The sequence below is a fragment of the Chiroxiphia lanceolata genome, chromosome 1 (genome assembly GCF_009829145.1).
Source record: "Chiroxiphia lanceolata isolate bChiLan1 chromosome 1, bChiLan1.pri, whole genome shotgun sequence".
NCBI classification, from domain to species: Eukaryota; Metazoa; Chordata; class Aves; order Passeriformes; family Pipridae; genus Chiroxiphia; species Chiroxiphia lanceolata.
Window position 1 is genome coordinate 26,627,650 of NC_045637.1, and position 20,399 is coordinate 26,648,048.

Consider the following 20,399-nt stretch of genomic DNA (forward strand, 5'->3'; position numbering starts at 1 on the left):
AGACAACGCAGAAAGAATCGTGTCTTGCAGAATATACCACCTAAGGAGTCTTTCTGCTGTGCCTTTTGCAGTCGGATATGCCTGTCTCGTATTGGCCTCATTAGCCACCAGCATGCTTGTAACAAATGTGGATAGAGCCTTCCCAAATCTTCGTTCGCGAAGCCCAGCCATGATGATGATGATGATTCTGCAAATTATGTTAATTGATCTGCACAGATTACAAGAGTATGTGCATTGACTTAATGGTGTGAATAGCTTTTTTTTTTCCCCTACATTGTCTGTATGTGTATCCTTTAAAGAAACCAGTCTCCTCTACCTGCTTCTATAGTCCCAGCTTAATTTCTGGAGCATTACACTTGTAACGGTGACAAGAAATGAGTCACTCAATTTTTATTTTTTATTTTCCAATTCATTTTGCCTATACCTATATGATACTACCACTACTGAAAATAATAGAATTGTTGAGAATATGTTAAAATCTAGGTTCAGAAAATCAAATCTGAATTCAAATTTCAAAGCGCACTTGAGAACATGAGTTACCTGTAGATATCATGTTTCACACTTGCCCGGGTTTTCTGACTGGGGTTGTAGTCTTCAGGTGGCATGTAGATAATTGTCCCTCCTTCTGGCAAAGAGGATTCACTTCGTGATTGTGACATGGACATGACACGCCACTTGGACATGCCAAAATCTGCAATCTGGAAAGGCCAAATCAATTGTTCTTAGAAGAAAAACTGAATTTATCTGTTGACAGTTGTTAAAAATTCTTGAAGTATGCTCGGAAGAAGGGGTCACCCAAAGTCCTTAACCTGACATAACAAAGAGTATGTGGTTCCTCTAGCAACAGGAAACATCAACTCCACTTCATAAAGCATTCCCAGATCATGACTCACGCTATCCCTCTAGCACTGCCCTATGCTGTTCTTTTAAGGAAGAACTCATATACTCTGTGGCTGGGGAATCTGCTATAGAAATCTGTACCTTATGACAAAATCACTTTCTTGTGTTGAAAAAAAGCAAATAAAAATCACTGATTACTTCCAGCTCCCTGGTTACGAAGAAATCACAAGTTTAGTATAAATCATAATAGCTCTATGTGACTTAGCTTGCCAGTATGCCAAGGCAGTTCCTTTCTCAGAAAAATTTTAGGGCACTTCATCTCACTCACAAAACTGTGATATATTAATCCTGAATTAATATAAATTTGATATTCTGAAATTCTGTTCTGCAAAAAGCTGCTGAATATTTTCTTTACTGTGCAACTTGGAGCCTGGTCCCTTTCTACAGTTTACAGTACATCTACATAAAGAATTAACTGACTTCAGTTTGCATCCTCAGACATCCATGACCCAGCATGGATGTCATCAGGCTAGGTTATGGATAGGGACACACACAGCCAGCAAAATACACCTGCTGGCTGAGCTGCAGAGTGCCTGGCATACAAGGGAGAAAGATAAACAGCCAGCTATGAGCGCTGCACTTGGCCAGCATTTGTGTAAGAGCAAAATCATTTTCAATGAAGATGCCTGTGCAAGCACTGTGGCAGCTAAAATATCAAAAACAAGCTTTCTGAAGAGTGTACAGTCAAAATACCCAATGAAAAGTAACTTTTTTCTCATCAAGCTTTCCTCACTGTAATTTGTCTTAATTCTTGCTCATTCAATAGATCAGGGACAGTCAGTAGAGCTTAGTGGTGTTACTTTTATACATACGCAATACTACTTCTATTTAGCATAGGTGATAACCTTCCCTGCGTTTCCTGTCAGCTCTCCTAATTCTAGAGAATCTTGCTTTACCTCTAAAAGACACTTAGAACCCTAAGACACTCCTTACAGGAGGCAGGGCAAGTGTGCAAGAGTTAAGCTATTCCTTTCAATTGCTCCAGCAAAACAATTGTTCAGATGCACTCAGTCAGAGCACGAAACCACACCAGTGCTGTTAGGGATTAAAAATGGAGTGGATAAAAAAAATTACTTGGACTAGTCTTCTGATCAGGTTTATCAGGAAGCTCGAGAAATGGCAAAAGCAGCACAACTGAGTGGGAGGAGGTATGACCTGCTGAGGGTGTGAGCAGAGACAAAGCCGCGTGAGGCACGCTGCAGCCAAGAAAAATTTCTGTGCAACAGAGAAAAGAAAGCAGCGCTGGATCTTTGCTCGAAGGACTCACAGAGATTCGCCTCATAGTAAAAACTGAAACATTCACCATTCAAGTATAAATTCAGTGCAAAATATCTCTTACTTCCATTTACTTGAATAATATATTCTATCAATTATAAAAATAAAGGATCTTTAAAAAAAAACAAAGAAGCAACACACCCAACTCTTGCAGTTATGGAAGCACCTAACCATTTTGTCAAAAGTACTTTTAGTCTTATTTTCACATCATGGCAGAGATATTTCAAAAAGCAGAATTGAAGTTTTAAAATACTGTTACTTCTGTGTATCTTTGCTTGTTCTCAGAAGTGTCACAAAAGCCATCTTCCAACGTGTCCCGATTTCACAGTTATGTTTTACATGTTCTTATACTAAACTAAGAGAATAGATAAGTATATATTGCATGATAAATATCCAGTGGGGTATTAACATTTGAATTTGACCTACTGTCTTCCAAAAGTAACCTGTCTGAGCATCTCAGACAGGTACACTCTCTATTTTCTTCTCGGAAAGGGTCAGATGTAGCTACCCTTGGAAGGCTGACACACAAGAGCATCACTACTACTGAGTATCATCCCCTGCTATAGCAGAAACAGCCCAAATTCTGTCTTTCTAGTCTTTTCAGATGGATAAAATCTACACTTGAGCAATGCAGTTTTCAAAAAGAAAAACTCAGAAGTTCTGTCTGCAAGGACAGAAGAAAAAATCCGGCATACAATTACATCCTCTCTGTATGGCCACAAACTCACTCTTCCTCCTCTAAATTAATTAAAACACTTTCACTCATTCTAGACACTGAAGAACATAGGAATTAAATAACTCTACCTTGACATGAAACTCATCATCCAGCAAAATGTTCTGGGTTTTTAAGTCATGGTGCAGCAGTGGAGGATTCATGTTGTGCAAATAGTTTACTCCCAAAGCAATTTCGTAAAGAGTGCGGAATCTCAGGCACCAGGGAATGTCAGGATATATGTCTTTCTGCCAAGATAAAACCACAAACCCGGAATATAATCCTCTGTTTTGATCTAACAGCACAACACAAAGGCTTATTTTAGAAGAAAAAGAAAGTGACTTGGGCAAGCAGCAATCTTTTTAAAACATACGTTACACAAACTCCTTAAAAAACTGTAATGGAGGATTTAGACTGATTAGTTGTTAAAACAAATGCATAAATCATGCATAAATAACACTGCATAAAAGTGTTATGTTTCCATCCCCTGGCATCCCCATAATAGTTCATGACTGCTATACATGATATAGAGCATTTTACTACATTACTCATTCACGCAGAAATATGAATTACAGATGAACTTCTGCATGAAACTTGCAAACCACAGATTATGAGTACTACACAAAGGCAGTCAAGAATCATATCTTCAACTGACACTGGGGGAAAAAAAAAGCTGTGTTGAAACTAAGCACAAAATATTACCTTTATAAATATTAATACACCTAGAAAAAGGTAGTAAAACTCAAATGAAATCTTAAAATTTATATTGACAGTAATGCCTCTATGAAAAACCCACAGATGAGCTCTCTAATGCATGAGATTAGTATTGATTAAAGGTACAAAAGAGGTGCTGTTGAGACAACTGCAGGAGCTTTACAGTAGCAACACTGTATATTCAGGCCAAGCTAATGGGAGCAGCTGAGAGTTCAGCATAGGAGAACTTAGAGAATAAGATCTGGTAGAAATATTCATAACTGTTTAGATTAGCAACATTTGGCTTCTATAAACTAAAGTCAAAATCTTCAATTTATTTTTTAGAAATACCCAAATTCGGGAAAAAACCCTCAATATTTATATCAGCAGTAATTCTGAAACCCAGGCTGAAGTACACATAAGTATTTCAGCTCCTAACTAGAGAACAACATAGATTTTTAAAGTGACTCTACATAATAATTCAACATACAGCTAGTAATAGGTCACAACATTAAAGGAAAAAGTTCAATAAAACTTAAGTCTACTGAGTTGGGTTGTCTTTTTGAGATACAGAAAAGTCTATCAGAGCACCAAAAACTACTAATGATAATTACTGTCTTTCAATGTGAAATATTATTCATAATACACTTTACTATACTAATTAAGTACGGAAATTGCAATCTATTTGCAGCAGGCAGGTATCTATTTAAAGACTGTATGTACACTTACCCCATGTAATAGCTGGTTTAATGATCCATTTGTCATGTATTCTGTTACTATCCCCAGAAATTCAGGCTCGTTGCAAATTCCCAAAATTGGCAGAATGTAACTAAATCTGGCTTTGTGTAATATCTCTGCTTCTTTTAGAAGGTGATTTCTATCACTTGAAGAAAACAAGCAAACAAACAAAAAACATTACCACACCAATACTAAAAGACTCAAAGCAAACCTTGCGTTTACTACATTCTCTGTCAATTATATCCCTGTGTGCAGCACCACCACCTTTCACCATTTGATCTCTATCATGCTGTTTTGATACCAAAACAGTATAAGATAAATTAGAATCTGCAAATGCAAAGACAAGACAGCTTCCCTGGTTTTGTTGTACCACACAAATCTCTCTATTTCCATCACACACTTCATCGTGTTTCCAGTAAACAAGGATACAGTCAGAACTCCCAACTTCCACCATTCTTTGTAACCATGATGGTAATAACCAGCCACGTTTGTCCTATTTTACCTCAAAACTCCTCAAAAACTTGGATTTAATGAGTCTTTACAAATTCAGACCTTGCAGCATGTGGATTCGAGAAGCTCAAGTTTTATTTGTGTATGCTTCTATCCTTAAAAATATTAGCTCTTTGGTATGCCTTATAGCTTAAACAGTCTTGAAAAAAATGGGTTTGTTGACAATGAGGATATTTGGGCCACGAAGGATAATTCTGAGAAAAAAGATTCAGATCTCACACCAGCAGAGACTGGTACAGGTAGAAGTACCTGCCCAGAATATCCCGATACAGGACATTTACAGCACATTTAAAACTGATCCTTTGGACATTAACCAGTCTGATTCAGAAGCAATAGGGCTGTGCTGGGGCACAGCAGTGCACAAGCCAGGGCTATGCCCATCACCATTTGTTCAGCACAGCTCCCTGTTAATGTGGCTACACAGCTCCGGGGCGAGAGCCGCTTGTGTCCATTCAGCTCAGGGCAGTCTGGACCCACAGATGTGGATCCAGCCCTCACAAAGAAAAGGCTGTCAGGGTATACGGGGAAAGGAGGAAGCCTGGGGAACTAAAGCCTGCTGCTTTTACAATAGGAAAACTTTGACTTTAGATGGATGGGAAATCGAGGTCCTTATCTATGTGACAGAAAAAGACTTTTATTATAGAAAACTCTAGGAATGCAGCCATTGAGAAAAGCATGGCACAAAAGACACAACTCTATCCCTTCCTCCCTCTCTCCAGAAAAGACCAGGTTTGAAGGAAACTAGGGGTTTTCCCAGACACATGCATGGGATTCAGCTGTAGCTGGGAAACAAATTGCAACATAACCAAAGTCTATTCCTGGGTCTGTAAGTCACTTCACCTTTGTCTGCTCCACACCAGAAGGGCACTGAGCAGTGCCTAAATGAGTACATGCCCACAACAGCTTCCCAGCTGGCTTTGCTCTTTGGCTGGTCACACACCATATTCTGGCACGCATAGGACAGACTTCCCGTTTAGGGAATTAACTGCACCATGAATTCTTCAAAGTACTTACAGGCTGGCATTTTATACTATACAACAAACAAATCACTTGCTGCAGAGACTCAGGTAAAACAGATTTCTTACAGCTTTCAGTCTTCTAATAGCATATCTGAGCTTTGCATGATATATGGTAGGTGACTGAATTATTTTGATTACCTTGCTTTCCCTTTTCATCATAATTTCATAGGTAAGATGTCACACTAATCCAAACTCTTGCAAAGCCAAAAATAACATTTGATGTTTTTCCCCAGCTGAGTTCTGAGGATAAACACTGTATTCCTGATTAGCAGGGATTTAAGCAGACATTTAAATTAAAACACCCCAAAAAACAAAACCACAAAAAACAAAACACCCTCTTCTTCCCCCAGAGAACACAACATAACTGAGATTTCAGGTAAGATTTCAGAGATAAAGCCCCTGTATACATATCTATGTAATAAGAGGTAAAAGAGTTTGAAACAACTTGTCATAATCTAGTATACTGGATCACAAGACTAGCAGCCTTTTTGAGTGAAGCTATCTTGCCTAAAGGCATAGTACTAGATCAGAGAAACCTGAGGTAATAAAGCTGGAAGACACCGAGATAAGACTCAAGAGGCAGGTTTGCAGTCAGGCAGGCTTCAGACAGCCTAGAAGAGGCAAATTTGCACTGATATGGTAAAATCCCGGCACTATAGGGATTGAATGAGACAGAGATGTATGAAAAATTATAACCTGCTGCCCCCTTACATGGAGTGACAGCTCCTGCAATAAACATGCTGCTGTTTGGGTTCCTGGAAATTGGGGAACATGACTGCAGCACTGAAAATATCAGTTGTACATGGGGGCCTACAAGCCTATTATTTTAAATCAGCTTCTCTCAGTACTGTGAGATCTGGGGAAAAAATAATAATTGTGCATTGTGTCAGAGAAGCTTCTTCTAGGAGCTAGAAGGAATCCTTACTGCATATTCCCTATATTCTCTATATTCTTTCTCTCTCCGTAAACTACAAATCTATTAGTAATCACTGTACTTTAACATCCTGCTGATACTTCAACAAAACGATCAGTAACCAACAGGCCCGGAAAGAAGCCAAACTGTGCCAATCCCACCTTGAGGAGGAATCAAGGTGCACACTGTATAATAAAAAGCCTCCAAAAGAAACAATTTAATTAGAGTCCCGCTGATCGAGACCGAAACCACCAATTTCCGACAACCGAAAGACAGGAAGCTCCGGGGCTGGTACGTGCTTTCTCGTGGCTCAAGCCGATTCACTCTTCCTGGGAATCCCCTTCACAGGGATTTAATGCAACGCTGCCTACCAGAACACCAGGACTGATTCACCAACCTGAGAATCCCACGCCGGCATCTTCGCCGCGGCACCTCGACCCCTTTCTGGCTGCGTGGGACCCCCTGCTTAGTTTAGGGAAAGGTGGGCTCAGCTCGGTCCTTGCCCCCGGGCCGCCCCCCCAGCGATGCCCCATCCCGGCGGTCCCCCTCCCCACCCCGTTACCTGTCTAGCAGCGGCCCCTGCAGGCATTTGAGGGCCACTGGGACCCTCCAGTCGGCGTGGCGGGCGGCGGACACGGTCCCGTAAGCGCCGCGGCTGATGAAACGCAAGTCCGGGAGTTTGTTGGAGGGGATGGAGGGAAGAGCGTAGCTGATGGCGCCCGCCCGGCCCTCACCGCCGTCCCCGCCGCTCATCCTCCCACTCCACCGGGCGCCGGAGAGCAAGGAGCGCCGCTCCTTCCTCTCCCCTCACTCCGCTTCCCCGCCTCTCCCCACACCTCCCCGGCCCGCCTCCTCCCCAGTGTGCCGGCGATCCTTCTGCCCCACGGAGGAGCTACTTCCCTTCCGCACGGAAAGGGCCTCCCGCGGTTCCCGCGTCGGGGGGAGGAGCGAGCTGAGGGAGCGCGGAGCCGGTCCCCGCTGACCCCAGGTAAAGCGGCGCCAGGCGGGAGTCACTCTCCTCCTTCGGGGAGCCAGGGGAGCGCGGTACCGGGAGTCATCCCTCGGCCATGGATGGAACATCCCCCCACCCCATTCCGGGGAGCGTTACTCAGGCTGGAGAGGGGGAGAGAGGGAAACATCCCCCTCCGTCCGGGAGGGCGGTGAGGGACGTGTTAGTTCTGTTTCCGAAAGATGATGCAGGATGCCAGAGCCGAACGCAGATTGCCACAGTGATTTGTTCACTCCATAGAATCATAGAATGGTTTGAGTTGGAAGGCACCTTAAAGATCACCCAGTTCCAACTCCCCTGCCATGGGCAGGGAACCTTCCACTGGACCAGGTTGCTCAGTGCCCCATCCCGTATATATTCACTGCTCCGGTGAAGTGAGAAGAGCGTTATCTCATGCACTTGCTTATCTCCTGTCTGTATTAGGAAGACTTTTAAGGATAGCGGCATTTCAAAAAGGTAATTTCGAAATTTCCAGTAAGTGCGAGTTCACCCTTGCCCCTGCTCAAGGCAAGCTGCCTGATACACTGAGGTGTTTATGAGAGCTTTACGTGAGGGTTGCGCAGGAAGGTTTTGTAAGGCCTGTTCATCAAGTTCTCACAGACTAACGAAATGCTTTAATTTAGAGGTAGAGGTCTGTAACTTTCCACAAGGAGTGACAGTTCCACAGGATGAAATAGAGGTAAACAGCAAATCACATTTCCATGTGTGTGGATCAGAGCCTAAGCACCTGTGGCTTTTCACTTCTCTTTTCTCCCAGTAATGGTGAGACATATGGATTGGTTAGAGTGAGGGAAAGGAGCTAAGTTTTCAGACTACGATATTGTTCAATATTTCACAGCATTCATTTTAAGGCATGGCAACTATTTTTTCATTCTGTTTAGGTCCTAGTACTTCAGTAGCTTTACTGTTTTTCCAATTTTCTTGTATCTTGGATGACTTATATCCTCCAAATGCTGCAGCATTACGAACATACTGAGCAGCCGTATAAAGCAAGCAGTCACTTACTCTACTTTGTGTTTTCACTTAGCCTGTGTCCTTTAGATCCACTAGGTGGTTTCCCAGAATTGTAATTTTGAGGCAATATTTGCAATATGCAGGTTTTGGGTATCTGTATATGCATATCCCTTTCTGTATTTATCATGTCGGTAGTACTATTTGTCATACGATTTCAGCTTTGATATATAAGAAGGATTTTGTTTCCTAAAGAAGCAATTGCCATGAGCATGCACTACAAAACCAATGTGTAAATACATGCTTATAATATTTCCTATTAATATATTATGTCACTATCATGTCACTATACTAAAAAATTATTTGCACCTTATTGCCATGTGCTGTGTTGATTTAATGTATATTTATAGTTTTAAGTATACTAACTTAACCCCAAGGAAGTTATTGTGGTTCTAAAATGTGGATGTAGAGGCAGCAATGTTGGTGCAGTGCCATGCTTCCCTTGGCATGCACAGTGTTCCTGGAACTGTAGGTGTTGTGACTCCCTAAGCCCTATCCCTAACAGCAGTTCGGCAGCAAGGCTGAGGTCCTAAAGTAGATCAAACTTTTGATAAAACAGAAGTTTTTGTTAAATTCTGTTTCTAAATGATGGAAACAGTATTGAGATCATGTGACAGATAAATAGCTGCCTCTTGGTTTCTTCCTTGAATTCTTAACTTGTGAGATTTCCCACACAGTCCTTTTCATTCTTGTTAAGAAGTCTTTGGTCTGACTCTTCCTTTCACAGGGAAATTCTCTGAAGATCTCCACTGATAATGAGATAAGCAAAGGTCCACAGCAAAGAGGATACTTTTCATGTGTGTAGTATTCCTAGTGGTTTGATAGGGTTGTAATGAATGGTTCTGAAAGTGTGACAGCTACGTCAATGAGCTTAGTCTTCAGCTTGCGAAACCTAGGAGGGCGGCTACTATGTGATCAGTATATGATGATACAGACTTGTAAAATGCTTTTCTTTCCTTGTATCTCTTTAAAAGATCAAATAAAATAACAACTGAAATTAAACACATTTTCCAGACTGAGAGGGTATTTGCTTTCTGAGATTCTTCCCTGTGGGCAGCATAAGCTGGAAAGGGCTTTTATATTTCTGCTGTAAACAGGTATTCACATGGATGTTTAGAAGCTATGACTGTGTGTTGGGATCCAGGATGGATCTCAGTCTGGATGTGTCACCTAGCTGTGACCAATTTGGAAAAGACCTGGGAAGAGACCTACCTGTGTATCATCTTCTTCCATCTCATATTCTTCCACCTCAGCTGCCTTGTCTTCTGGTGCTGTGCTTCCCATACAAAGTGGCACAATATTCAGAGAGGACAGATACTAATAGCTCCCATGAAACAGTGACACCTGGACTGTGATGATCAGCATCTGTCCTACCTCATAAGTACAGCCTTACTTTGGCTCTGTCAGCACCATCCCTTGTTTTTTCAGGCTACTTTTTTTTCTTCTTCTTCTTTTTGGTGATATTTACAGGTATTTTGCAAGTAGGATCCTATTTATGACATGATTTAAAATAACAGACTCAGCAAGATGGAATCATTATCTTGCCCATAAAATTTGGAACGGTTGTATAATAATCTGTCATATTTTTAGCAAAGTAGTAGAAAAAATGGTAAGCGATTAAAATCAAGTAGCGAAAGTGGTTATGTCTCATAAAGATAATTGAACATTTGCTTAAGTCACTATTTTCCTGTGATCATATAACATTTAATATCCATTATCAACATTTACTGGATATGACTACCTTGAGGACAGGGAAATGCTAGTCTTAAATACACTAATTTGTAATACTTAGATAAACTATATGTGATCATATGAAGCAATACAGAATCATGTCAATAGTCAGAACATGGACTTACATATTTAGTTGTTATGTATCTCAAACAATTTTACTGTATTTTTACTGTTGGACTTAAACATGACAGACCCTGTTACCTATTAAATATTCTGAAACATTTGAGGAAAAAACATTATTTTTCTCTCAACTCTTGATAGTTCTTAAATTTTAGTTGTATCTTTAGAGTTGTATAAAGGATCCTGTTTCAGAAAATGAGTTTTTATTTAGTAAGCACAATGCCTTTGTCTCTTAGCTTTTAAACAAAAAGAGAATGGGTATTTGGTTTATACTAGCCTTTTTAGAAGGAATATTTTGTCTGAATATTTTGTATTGTCCATATTGCAGGAATGAAGGAGTTTTGTAGCAACCTCTTCAATTGTGCTTGTTCTTACCAGTGTGAAATCGTTTCCATCCTGATATTTGTCTGAAACAAAACATCAGGTGCTTCTGGCTGAGATCCTGTTTTACCTGCTGTCACTCTGATAATGTAATGATACACTTGCTCGGATCTATATCTATTAGAAACCAACACCCTCTGCAATCATGAGTGTAGTCTCCTATCAGCTTTAACAAACTCCTCCTTGTCAGCGTGTGCCGTACACTCGGTGAGCCATTCCTGAACATCTGGATTCTTTTGGAAGTTGTTACCTATTGTTTTAGATATCTGCTGACAGAATTTTTTATTAAGAGATGTACACGGAAGTACTTGTATCCAGCTATTACAACATGTTGATGCTACCCAGCTGACTGAATCAAGGGGCAGAGCTTCTGGGAGCTTTTTTGGCAGTTTGGAGGGAGCGAGGAAGTGTTTGGGGTACGATGCTTCTGAGTCACCTGGGTTTTTATTTCCATGCTGTGGTATTGCTGGTGCACATATGGTGGTGACGTGTCATGAGCATAATGTCAGGATAATGTCTCTGGTGTTCTTTTGAAGATAAATGGCATTTCCTTTCAGCACTAGCAGTTTAACAAAGCCACCCCACACTTGCATAATTTCAATGTTTATTTGCTATTTTCACTGAGCTTCTTCTGTTCTCCTCTTCCTTGTGGGACCTGGGCAACTTAATGAAGCTAGTCGTCTTCCTAGCCACCAGCTTCTCATGAGCACAGTGAACCTCTCTGTGTGGAAGTAATGCAGAGGGAAAAGCTCAGCAGAGAAGGAGGAAGGAAATGAGATTTTGAAGGGTTCTTCTTGGATAAAATACTGTACCTTTCTGTACCTTTCTCAACATGTGCTTACTTGGATTCTCTGGGACCATGTGGAGTCCAGGTTTCTCCTAGGTGCTGAATCTAGTAAACATGGGCTGGATCATTTCTTAGCAATAAGGCCAACTAGCATAGGATGACAGTCATCCACCTGAAACAGAGAATCTGTATCAGAAATGCCTGTTATGAATAGTTCCTAGCTTTAATTCCTGAAGCATGGAGATTGTGTAGAAGAGTGGTATTTCTCATGAGCCAAAAGGGATTATTCTAATAGAATTCTAATTTCTGGCAGATGAGTGCCAGGCAGGCCTAGGAGCATTCCCTGACACTTCTGACTTTACAAGGGCAGGTAGTATAAGGTATTCAGTGGTCTACTATATTCAGTGGTCTACTATATTCAGGATTAGGCTATGTTCATTTTTTAGGCTGGGTATTTCCTCAAATTCTTTAGCTTCCCCCTTCACCCTACTTCTAGGTTTTAACCTTTATCTTGGTTTTCTGAAATGTCTAAAATGCTGATGTTCTTGGTGTTTCCCACAAAATTATTTCAGCTGAGACAAGCTGAAAATTTTCTTTCAGCAGTGCATTAGAGCAAAATTTATTCTTCTTCCTTCTTTTTCTCAAATTTAAACTGTTATATGGGTGCAGCAGATTGATGCAAAGTCAGCAAATTGAGGGAGGTGATTCTCCCCCTCTGCTCTGCTCTGCTGGGACCCTGCCTGGAGTACTGTGTCCAGCTCTGGGATCCCCAGCACAGGAAGGACATCAACCTGTTGGAACAAATCCAGAGGAGGGACACCAAGATTATTAGAAGGATGGAGCACCTCTGCTCCAGGTAAAGGTTGAAAGAATTGGAAGTGTTCAACCTGGAAAAGAGAAAGCTTAGGGATGACCTAATTGCAGCCTTACAGTACCTAAAAGGAACCTACAGGAAAGATGTATGAGATGTACAAGAGAATGTAGTGACAGGACAAGGGAGAATGGATTAAAACTGAAAGTAGCATTAGATTAGATATTAGGAAAAAAAATCTTTACTGTGAAGGTGGTAAGGCACTGGAACAGGTTGCCCAGAGAAGCTGTGGATGCCCCATCCCTGCAAGTGTTCAAGGCCAGGTTGGATGGAGCTCTAAAAAACCTGGTCTAGATCCAACCCCCATTGCAGGAGGGTTGGAACTAGATGATTTTTACGGCCCCTTCCAACCCAAACTATTCTAGAATTCTATGATTCAAAGCACCTCCTAGAATGTCGCAAATTTCCTGGGTTATAATTACAGTTCCCAGAAGTACATAATCTGTTGATCTCTGTCCTGGAGTTTGAATAGCTACAATTCTTTCCAAATACCTGTCAAGCTATCAATCATGACAGAGTCATAAAGGATAACAACATTCATTACTTAGCTACAAGACTGCCAGGCAAGGTGTAGGTAATCAAATGGATGTATAGAATCAGGGGGTGAAATCAAGGAGCTAGAAATGATAAACATTTGCATTTGCTTTTTGTTTTGTGGTTTGTATTGGCACTTCTGTTGAGGGAAAAAAATTGTCATGTTTATTTGACAATGCCTATGTGCCTTGAAATCAAATTAAGATGCAGCCTATCTGTAAGTCAAATGAGGAGCTAAGACTTGTAGGAACTCAGCATACTTAGTATAGTACAAGGCTGAATGCTCAGTAGAAGCAATAGCTCCAGTTTCCAGGTTTGAAAACCTTCCGGTTTGAACAAGGTCAAAGGCCCAGATTCTGTGATTCTGAGAATCCAAGACTGAGGTCATTTGTTAGTAAGTGCAATTAATTCATGTTCATTTAGGAGCAGGTAATTCCTGATGAGTATTTTGCTGAGTCTATGACTTTTAGCAATAGTACTTACGTTTAAAGTAATTTATAGTAAGACAAAATGAATCAACCGTGTTAATCATTTTTTTGGCCATAAACACGTGACCCTCTCTTCCTCTTTGTAAAAGTAATAAACATGTGTCATCTAGGAATAACGTAAGGCATATTTTCAGCACAAATGTAACAGTTTGGGAGAGGGTAAATTCCAGAAAAATATAATTTAAAAAAAAGCAGAAACAAAAATGAAGTTGGAATATTTTCATGAACGATATATGTGCAAATCCTATATCAAATGAGGGCTTAATTTACTAGTCCATGTGCCAATACCACTCCTGCAGATTCAATTCGTCTGAATGCCCATCAGTATTAGCTCTTCTGTGGGTGTCTTTAATCAACTTATTGACATTTGGTCAATATAAGAAGTGCCTGTAAAGATTTAACAGGCCTTGAGTTACCACAGCTCCCCATTGTACAGGAGAGAATAGCACAGACAGGCTGAGGTGGTAGTTGGAATGGGGCAGAGATGGGTTTTGGAATGTGTTTGAAGTGATCTGAGGAGCAAAGTTGTTTCCCTGGAGTGCAGTTTAGAAAATTGGACACATCAACATGATGCAATCTTTCTTGGCCATGGCAAAAATGTAATGTTATCGTTTCGGATAGAGTGCGTGAAAAGAAGACACCCCAGCAAACAGCTCGTAGCAGTTAACATCCTTACAGCTTCAGAGTCCTTTAGGCATCCCAATGGCATCTGCTGAATCTGCTGAATTTGGAAGTGTGTGAGATAAATGAAAAAATTTTCATTGTACTCAAACATCAGTGTGAACAGGCTCAGGCCTTCCATGGTGTAGCAAAACAGTACCATATGCCATACTTTTCCATTTTAAAGTATAGTTTAATGTTTAAAAAAGCTCTTAATTAAGTTTTCATTAAAATGAAGATTTAGCACCACAGTCACGTGCAGGATGTTCATCTGGTTCTTATGGCTGTTGAATGGAAATCACAGAAGAAATTTTCTGAAGTTTACACTGATTACTCAGTGGGTATGAAGGCCCAGTGTCTGTGTTAGAATGCCATTATATACTTTTATATTAGAAAGAATAATCCCTCCTTGTTAATAAAAGGCTTGCCCACCTAATTCCCTTTCCATTGCAAAGAGCTTGGACTGAAAAAGGCAAACCTCCCCCAAAAATTTAGACTGCATTTTAAAACTGTTTGTCAGTCAAGTCATGGCTAGACTTTGCGAATGAAGATTTAGGGAAAAACTGTTTGAGTACTCAGGTAATGGTCATCTGGTAGAACTTTTATACTCTATTCTTTCAAGTATGTTTATTGTATGTTTCACATGCCACCTTGTGGTCTTCAAGGAAAAAAGGAAATTTCATCTGGTTCTGTAAACCGGAAATACATCTCTGTAAATATTTCCAAAAGAGAAAATCACTAGTACAGATGCATATATCAGCAAATTTATCAAAACTAAATTTTCAGAATTTTTATGAACAGTAACTTTTAAGAGCATCAAATACAAAGTAGTTTAGAACATGACCCTCAAACTGAAGGTATTTATGTTGTAGTAGTTGTGCTGTATTTATAGGCAAAATAAAGATAAAAGAGGAAATATGCAGGATGCAAATCCTTTTCATCTTCAGCACAGACGCATCAGAAAATATTGCAGTTTCAAAATTAAGAAGTTTGTTCTGCTGTTGCACCTTTCCTGAGTGACAAAATGGGAAGTTAATCCCATTTAAATTTTCCTTGATTGAGAACTTCTGAGACAAGTTGAGATTGCAAATTTGAGTCTAATTTGCTTCTGTAAGTCTGGAAGAGTTTAAAGTTCTTGAAGGAAAATAATAATTTTTATTCTTTCTTTAGGGATCAAAGGTTTAAACTTGGGTTAGAAATATTTGTACTTAAGACAAACAAAACTGAAGATAGATTCTGTTTTCTTAAATAGTCTCCAAATTGATCAAAACTAATTAAAGAGTACAAGGAATAGATGGGAAAGAGGCAGAAAATAATGAGGACAAAGACAGGTAAGATTACATGGGTTTTATATAATCAATATTTTAAAAAATCATTCAGATTTCTGATTATTCATTTATTATGCAATTTAGACCTAGGAAGGAGATAGTAGCTTTAGGTTGGCTTATGGAAGATGTTGAACTCTCTGAAGGCTTCTGTTTATGAATACATGTCATCATACATTGCTTTTTTACAAGTGTCTGCTTTTCATGTGCTGTGTCTGCCTGACAATTAAAAGAGAATTATGAACCTCTTCTGGTGTCCAAGTGTCCCATACTTCTTTGAAAAACACGGTGCAAGTTGAGATTTTCTTTTTATTCTGTTATTGAGTGCTTCTAAGCACTAAGTGCCTACTAAGCTTTTGGATACTTTTTCAGCACTCTCATTTTGGTGTTAAGTAAAGCACAGATAATACAGATGATTTATTGCTTTATTGATGGAAATGGCCGGGACACCTAGAAAGACACACAGAGAAAAAAAAATTGGGCTGTAATTGGACTGTGTCCTTTCAGAAGCACCTTGGTGTAATGTTCCTATAGGGAAGAGCTGACTTAGTGGTTTTGTTCTGTGTAAAGATGTAGTGAGTTGACTTTGACTGTTCACCAAGTGCCCAACCAGCCACTCTATCACTCCCCTCCTTAGCAGGACCTGATATAAGAATATAAGATGAAAGAACTCACGGCTTGAGATGAAGGCAGTTTAATCATCCCATCAGCAGGTGATGTCCAGCCAATAATTGGGAAGTAGGGCCTTAGTATGCATAATGGATGCTCCAGAAGACAAACATCTTAATGAGGAATGCCCTTCTTCCCTTTCCTCCTTTCTCTTAGTTTTATTGCTGAGTGCAATATCATTTAGTATGCAATATCTCTTTACTCATCTTGGGTCAACTATTCTGGCTTTGTCCCTTCCCAGCCTCTTGCCTACCCCCAGCCTACTGGCCTTTAGGGATGGGAAAAATGTTGGACAGATTGGTGTTGGAGCTCTGGTGCTAGGGCAGCACTGCTCAGCAGTAGCCAAAATGCAGTGTCTCATCAACACCTTTCTGGCTACAAAGAACATCACCATGAGGGTTTCTATGGGAAAGCTGACTCCATCTCAGTTAGACTCAATACAATCTCCATGCCTTATCCCATACCATTTGCATCCTGCTTATGTCCCACATAATTTAATACAATGAAACATCTTCTAGGCATCCTTTTGTATCTAATTCTCATTACTGAAATCCCTTCTTAGCAACACAGATTATACTGCATACTTAAACCATCTTTATACCAAACGTACTGATTTATGCATTCTCATTAACTACTATCCTAAGTCTCTTAACAGATACTCATTTTTCTCCAATTCCATGGGCCTCCTCCACTCCTCCAAATGTTTGTAAAAACAGGCTATGTTTTGGGTCCATCTGCCGCCCTTGTACATCGCTGTACATTCTTTGGGAGCTTGAGAGCCATCTTCCCTCTCTTGTGCTGGTTTTTTTACAGAAGTGCTATGGAAATAATTTCTTTCCAATGTAGCACATCAGTGAATAATGACTTGGGGACATCAGAACAAGAAAACAACTAGCAAATGAAATAGGACATTTTGTGCACACTGTGTGAATTTGAGAAAGGAGTTGGTTTTCTGTATGGCCTGTTATTATGATGATATAGAAAGATTTTTCCTTTTCTGCATTGTTCAATTCCTGTTAAATCTCACACCATGTGCAGAAGCTGTTGCACATCATACAGATAAAATACCACTCCCTCCTTTAAATCTGAAGATCAAAGTCTTTGCACTGGACTCTCAGCATGTTCCCTCAATATAGCTCTAGATACCTTCTGTTAAAAGGCATGGCCTGCAAATGCAGGGCATGATATGGAAGTATGTTTGAGTAGAGAATGTATTATTGAGATCTGATCTGGATGAGACCTACACATCTGCACCCAAATCTGTGAAGACTTCCAGTGATTTCCTACATGTTGTCGCTGCCAGAAGATTCCTGCCCTCACAGCTAAGGCTACAGCTTTAATGTGTAAGCACCAAGGGCAGTAAGGAGGAAATGCTGCTTTTAAATGTAGAAATTAAAGAAATTATTAAAAAAAATAAAGAAGTGAAAAGGATGGGGAATTTTAGGATAACTCCTGTCACACTGTGGCCATGAGCATTGGGGAGGGAGTGAAGAAAGAAACGACATATTAGGAACATAATGTGGATTCAGAAAGCACCAAAAATAAGCACATGGTCATTCATTGCATTCTTGACTACTCAGTGATCCTTGTTCTCTTGCTGTCCAGTGAAGTCCTCTCAGCCATCCAAAAAGCCAAGCATATTGATTCCAGCCAGCTGAGCCCTTATGTGCATGATTAATTGAAGTCTCTGTGACTTCATCTGCTGCAGCAAATTTGGCTTCTGAGGCATGAGAGCACTTGACTCTGTGCTGGTTCTCTGATTATCCAAATAAGAGGACTGGTTGGAGGGTGTGCATTGGCACCCATCCAGCCTGTACATACAAATAGTTTTGCACAGCTATAAAGCACTCAAGGAGCAAGAACACATGGGCACAAGTGGAATTCTCATCATCAGAGAGGCTGAGTAAGGGCCAGAGCCAGTACCAGGACTAAGTGGTGTGGATGCATTTGTGGAGGCAGAATTTAGCCACAGACTTTGATGTTGCTCAAATGTCTGGCACTTTGTGTCAATGCTTGTATGGTTCAGATGATCTTCTTCAGGCTTTTGATGCCAGCCTTTTAAGGGTGCAGCCCATCCTGTGGTGGATGCTCTGCCTTTGTATTCTGCTCGTACTTTTGGCAGTATGTCATGGGCTGTGCTGCGTTGTACACAGGGTTATATTTAAAATGTTTGACTGTGAATTTAAACTGCACATTGACAATCTGTAATGAATTCACCTCTGTAGTTGCTGTACAAGCAGTGCTAGCTGATTTACCACTACTTGAAGTATACACGTGGGCATTACCATCATTGGGATTTCATAATACACAGCAGTAATTAACAACGATGACCACCTGATGTCACTATTGTAATCCAAATTCATATTTGAAAAGACTTTAGCTGATATTAGTGAGAACGTGAATATGGCATTTTAGATGAGCAGCATTGCACATCTTTTGAAATAGCTGTATAAATAATTAGCTATATTAAAACGCTCTTGAGGGTAGATTTTTCTTCTGTGTGTTCCCCAAGCACTTGTAGAATATAAATATAATAAAGTAGTGTGATCTGCATTTATTATTGTTCATAGAATCCCTGTAAAATATAGATTGGCTAATTTAATGTACCATCTATATTACAAATCTATGGGTAGTTTTTACATGCTGGTATATTTTTAGTGATTATCCTTCATACACAAGAACATTTCAAGAGATCTTTCAGTATTTTTCTTTTTATAGAGCTGTTTATTTGATACAGTTTTAAGTTTTCATGTACATCTTACAGTGCTAGAGGAGAACATTGGACTTTTTGGTAGAGCAGCTGGACAAAATTATTATCAGCTTAGGTAGCTATTTGCCCAAAATTGCTATTGATAATTGTATTTGAGTTAGAAGAGGTGAAAAGTATTTTAAAATATTTGCTCCAATATTATTTATCTTCTGGTATATTATCTAATTTGCATTTGAAAGGAATCAAAGTAAATGCTGATGGATGCAGCTTCCTCATTACTTGTTCATATTCTGTATTTCTTAACTTCAGGCCAGCACAGAGGGCCTAAGGGGTCAAGAAGGAGATTGGAAAAAAGTCTCATTTGGTGTATTCATGTATTCAAACCTGGGGAGGAAATGCCAGAAAGACAGAGCCACTTAGTAATGATTGTCTAAAGTCCTGAAGAAGCATGGACTACGAAGGGTGAAGAAATTTTGTACATACATACATTTCTCTGAGTCAGGTATTTCTTTTATGGCCTCCTCAGAAACTGCATGAAGTCTTGAAGACAGATTGTTCTCTTGCAGCATAGCTTGAGTTCCTGGGAACCTTATTTAGCTGTGGAGAAAAAGGCTTTGTCCTTCTCTTTGCCTTAGTGCCAGAGTTTGTGTGAGAGAGTTTGTGCTGCCTTTGCCAAAGAAGCCATATTCTGAAGAGTGGGATATTTTTTCGTGCATTTTCTGTCTTATTTGATCACTGGCAGAACAGCTTGGAAGCCACAGAGGCTTACAAAACAAGAACAACCACTGAGGGAAAGGTGCTAAGTACTGTGGCAGTTTGATGAAACACATCTGTTGAAGGACAAATCTTCCTGATGAGGCACACAGTCAAAATCAGTGTTCTGACTCTCCAGACGCCTGGAGAAAATGAATACTTTTAGTTCAGAAGTCAAATGAGGACTCTCTGAAATTCAGGCAGAGCCAAGTCTTACAGTAGAGTACAAATGTTAGTGTTTGAGTTCTGCGTCCCTGCCTGCATTATTCTTGTATTACCTCCTCCTGCACACATTGCATAACCTCTGTACTTGTGTTACAGCAGTCTTCACATAAGCAGGTATGCAGCTAGCAGAACCTTTTCTTCTCCAACTCCATCTACCCAGGATGAACAAAGCAGGCTGAGGATCATGTCAAAGGAATATCACATAGGTGGACTGTGATTAGGCAGTCCTGAAAAACTGAATTGTGTTGTTTTTCTATGATAGAACATACCTAGAATAAAGTTTGTAAATGTCTTCAGGGGACATCTGCCTCTGCCTCTGAAGGTTGCATATTATGTAGGTGACAGATGCAGTCCTGGAGCAGTGA

General features: G+C 40.1%; 1 protein-coding gene across 2 annotated transcripts in view; it reads right to left on the minus strand.

Annotated features, from left to right (window-relative positions):
• RIPK2 (receptor interacting serine/threonine kinase 2) overlaps positions 1-7,700 on the minus strand; it is a 22,030-nt gene extending 14,330 nt beyond the window's left edge. Inside the window, exons 1-4 of one of the 2 annotated variants that reach the window (XM_032687111.1) lie at positions 7,323-7,692; positions 4,310-4,463; positions 2,980-3,135; positions 541-698 (exon numbers count right to left, since the gene is read on the minus strand). In XM_032687111.1, the coding sequence (XP_032543002.1) occupies positions 541-698; positions 2,980-3,135; positions 4,310-4,463; positions 7,323-7,513 (659 nt within the window). In that variant the 5' untranslated portion in view covers positions 7,514-7,692. Of the gene's footprint in view, positions 1-540; positions 699-2,979; positions 3,136-4,309; positions 4,464-7,322 lie in introns of both variants that reach the window. The other variant, XM_032687121.1, reaches the window with a different exon arrangement.
• Between the last annotated feature and the right edge of the window lie 12,699 nt (positions 7,701-20,399).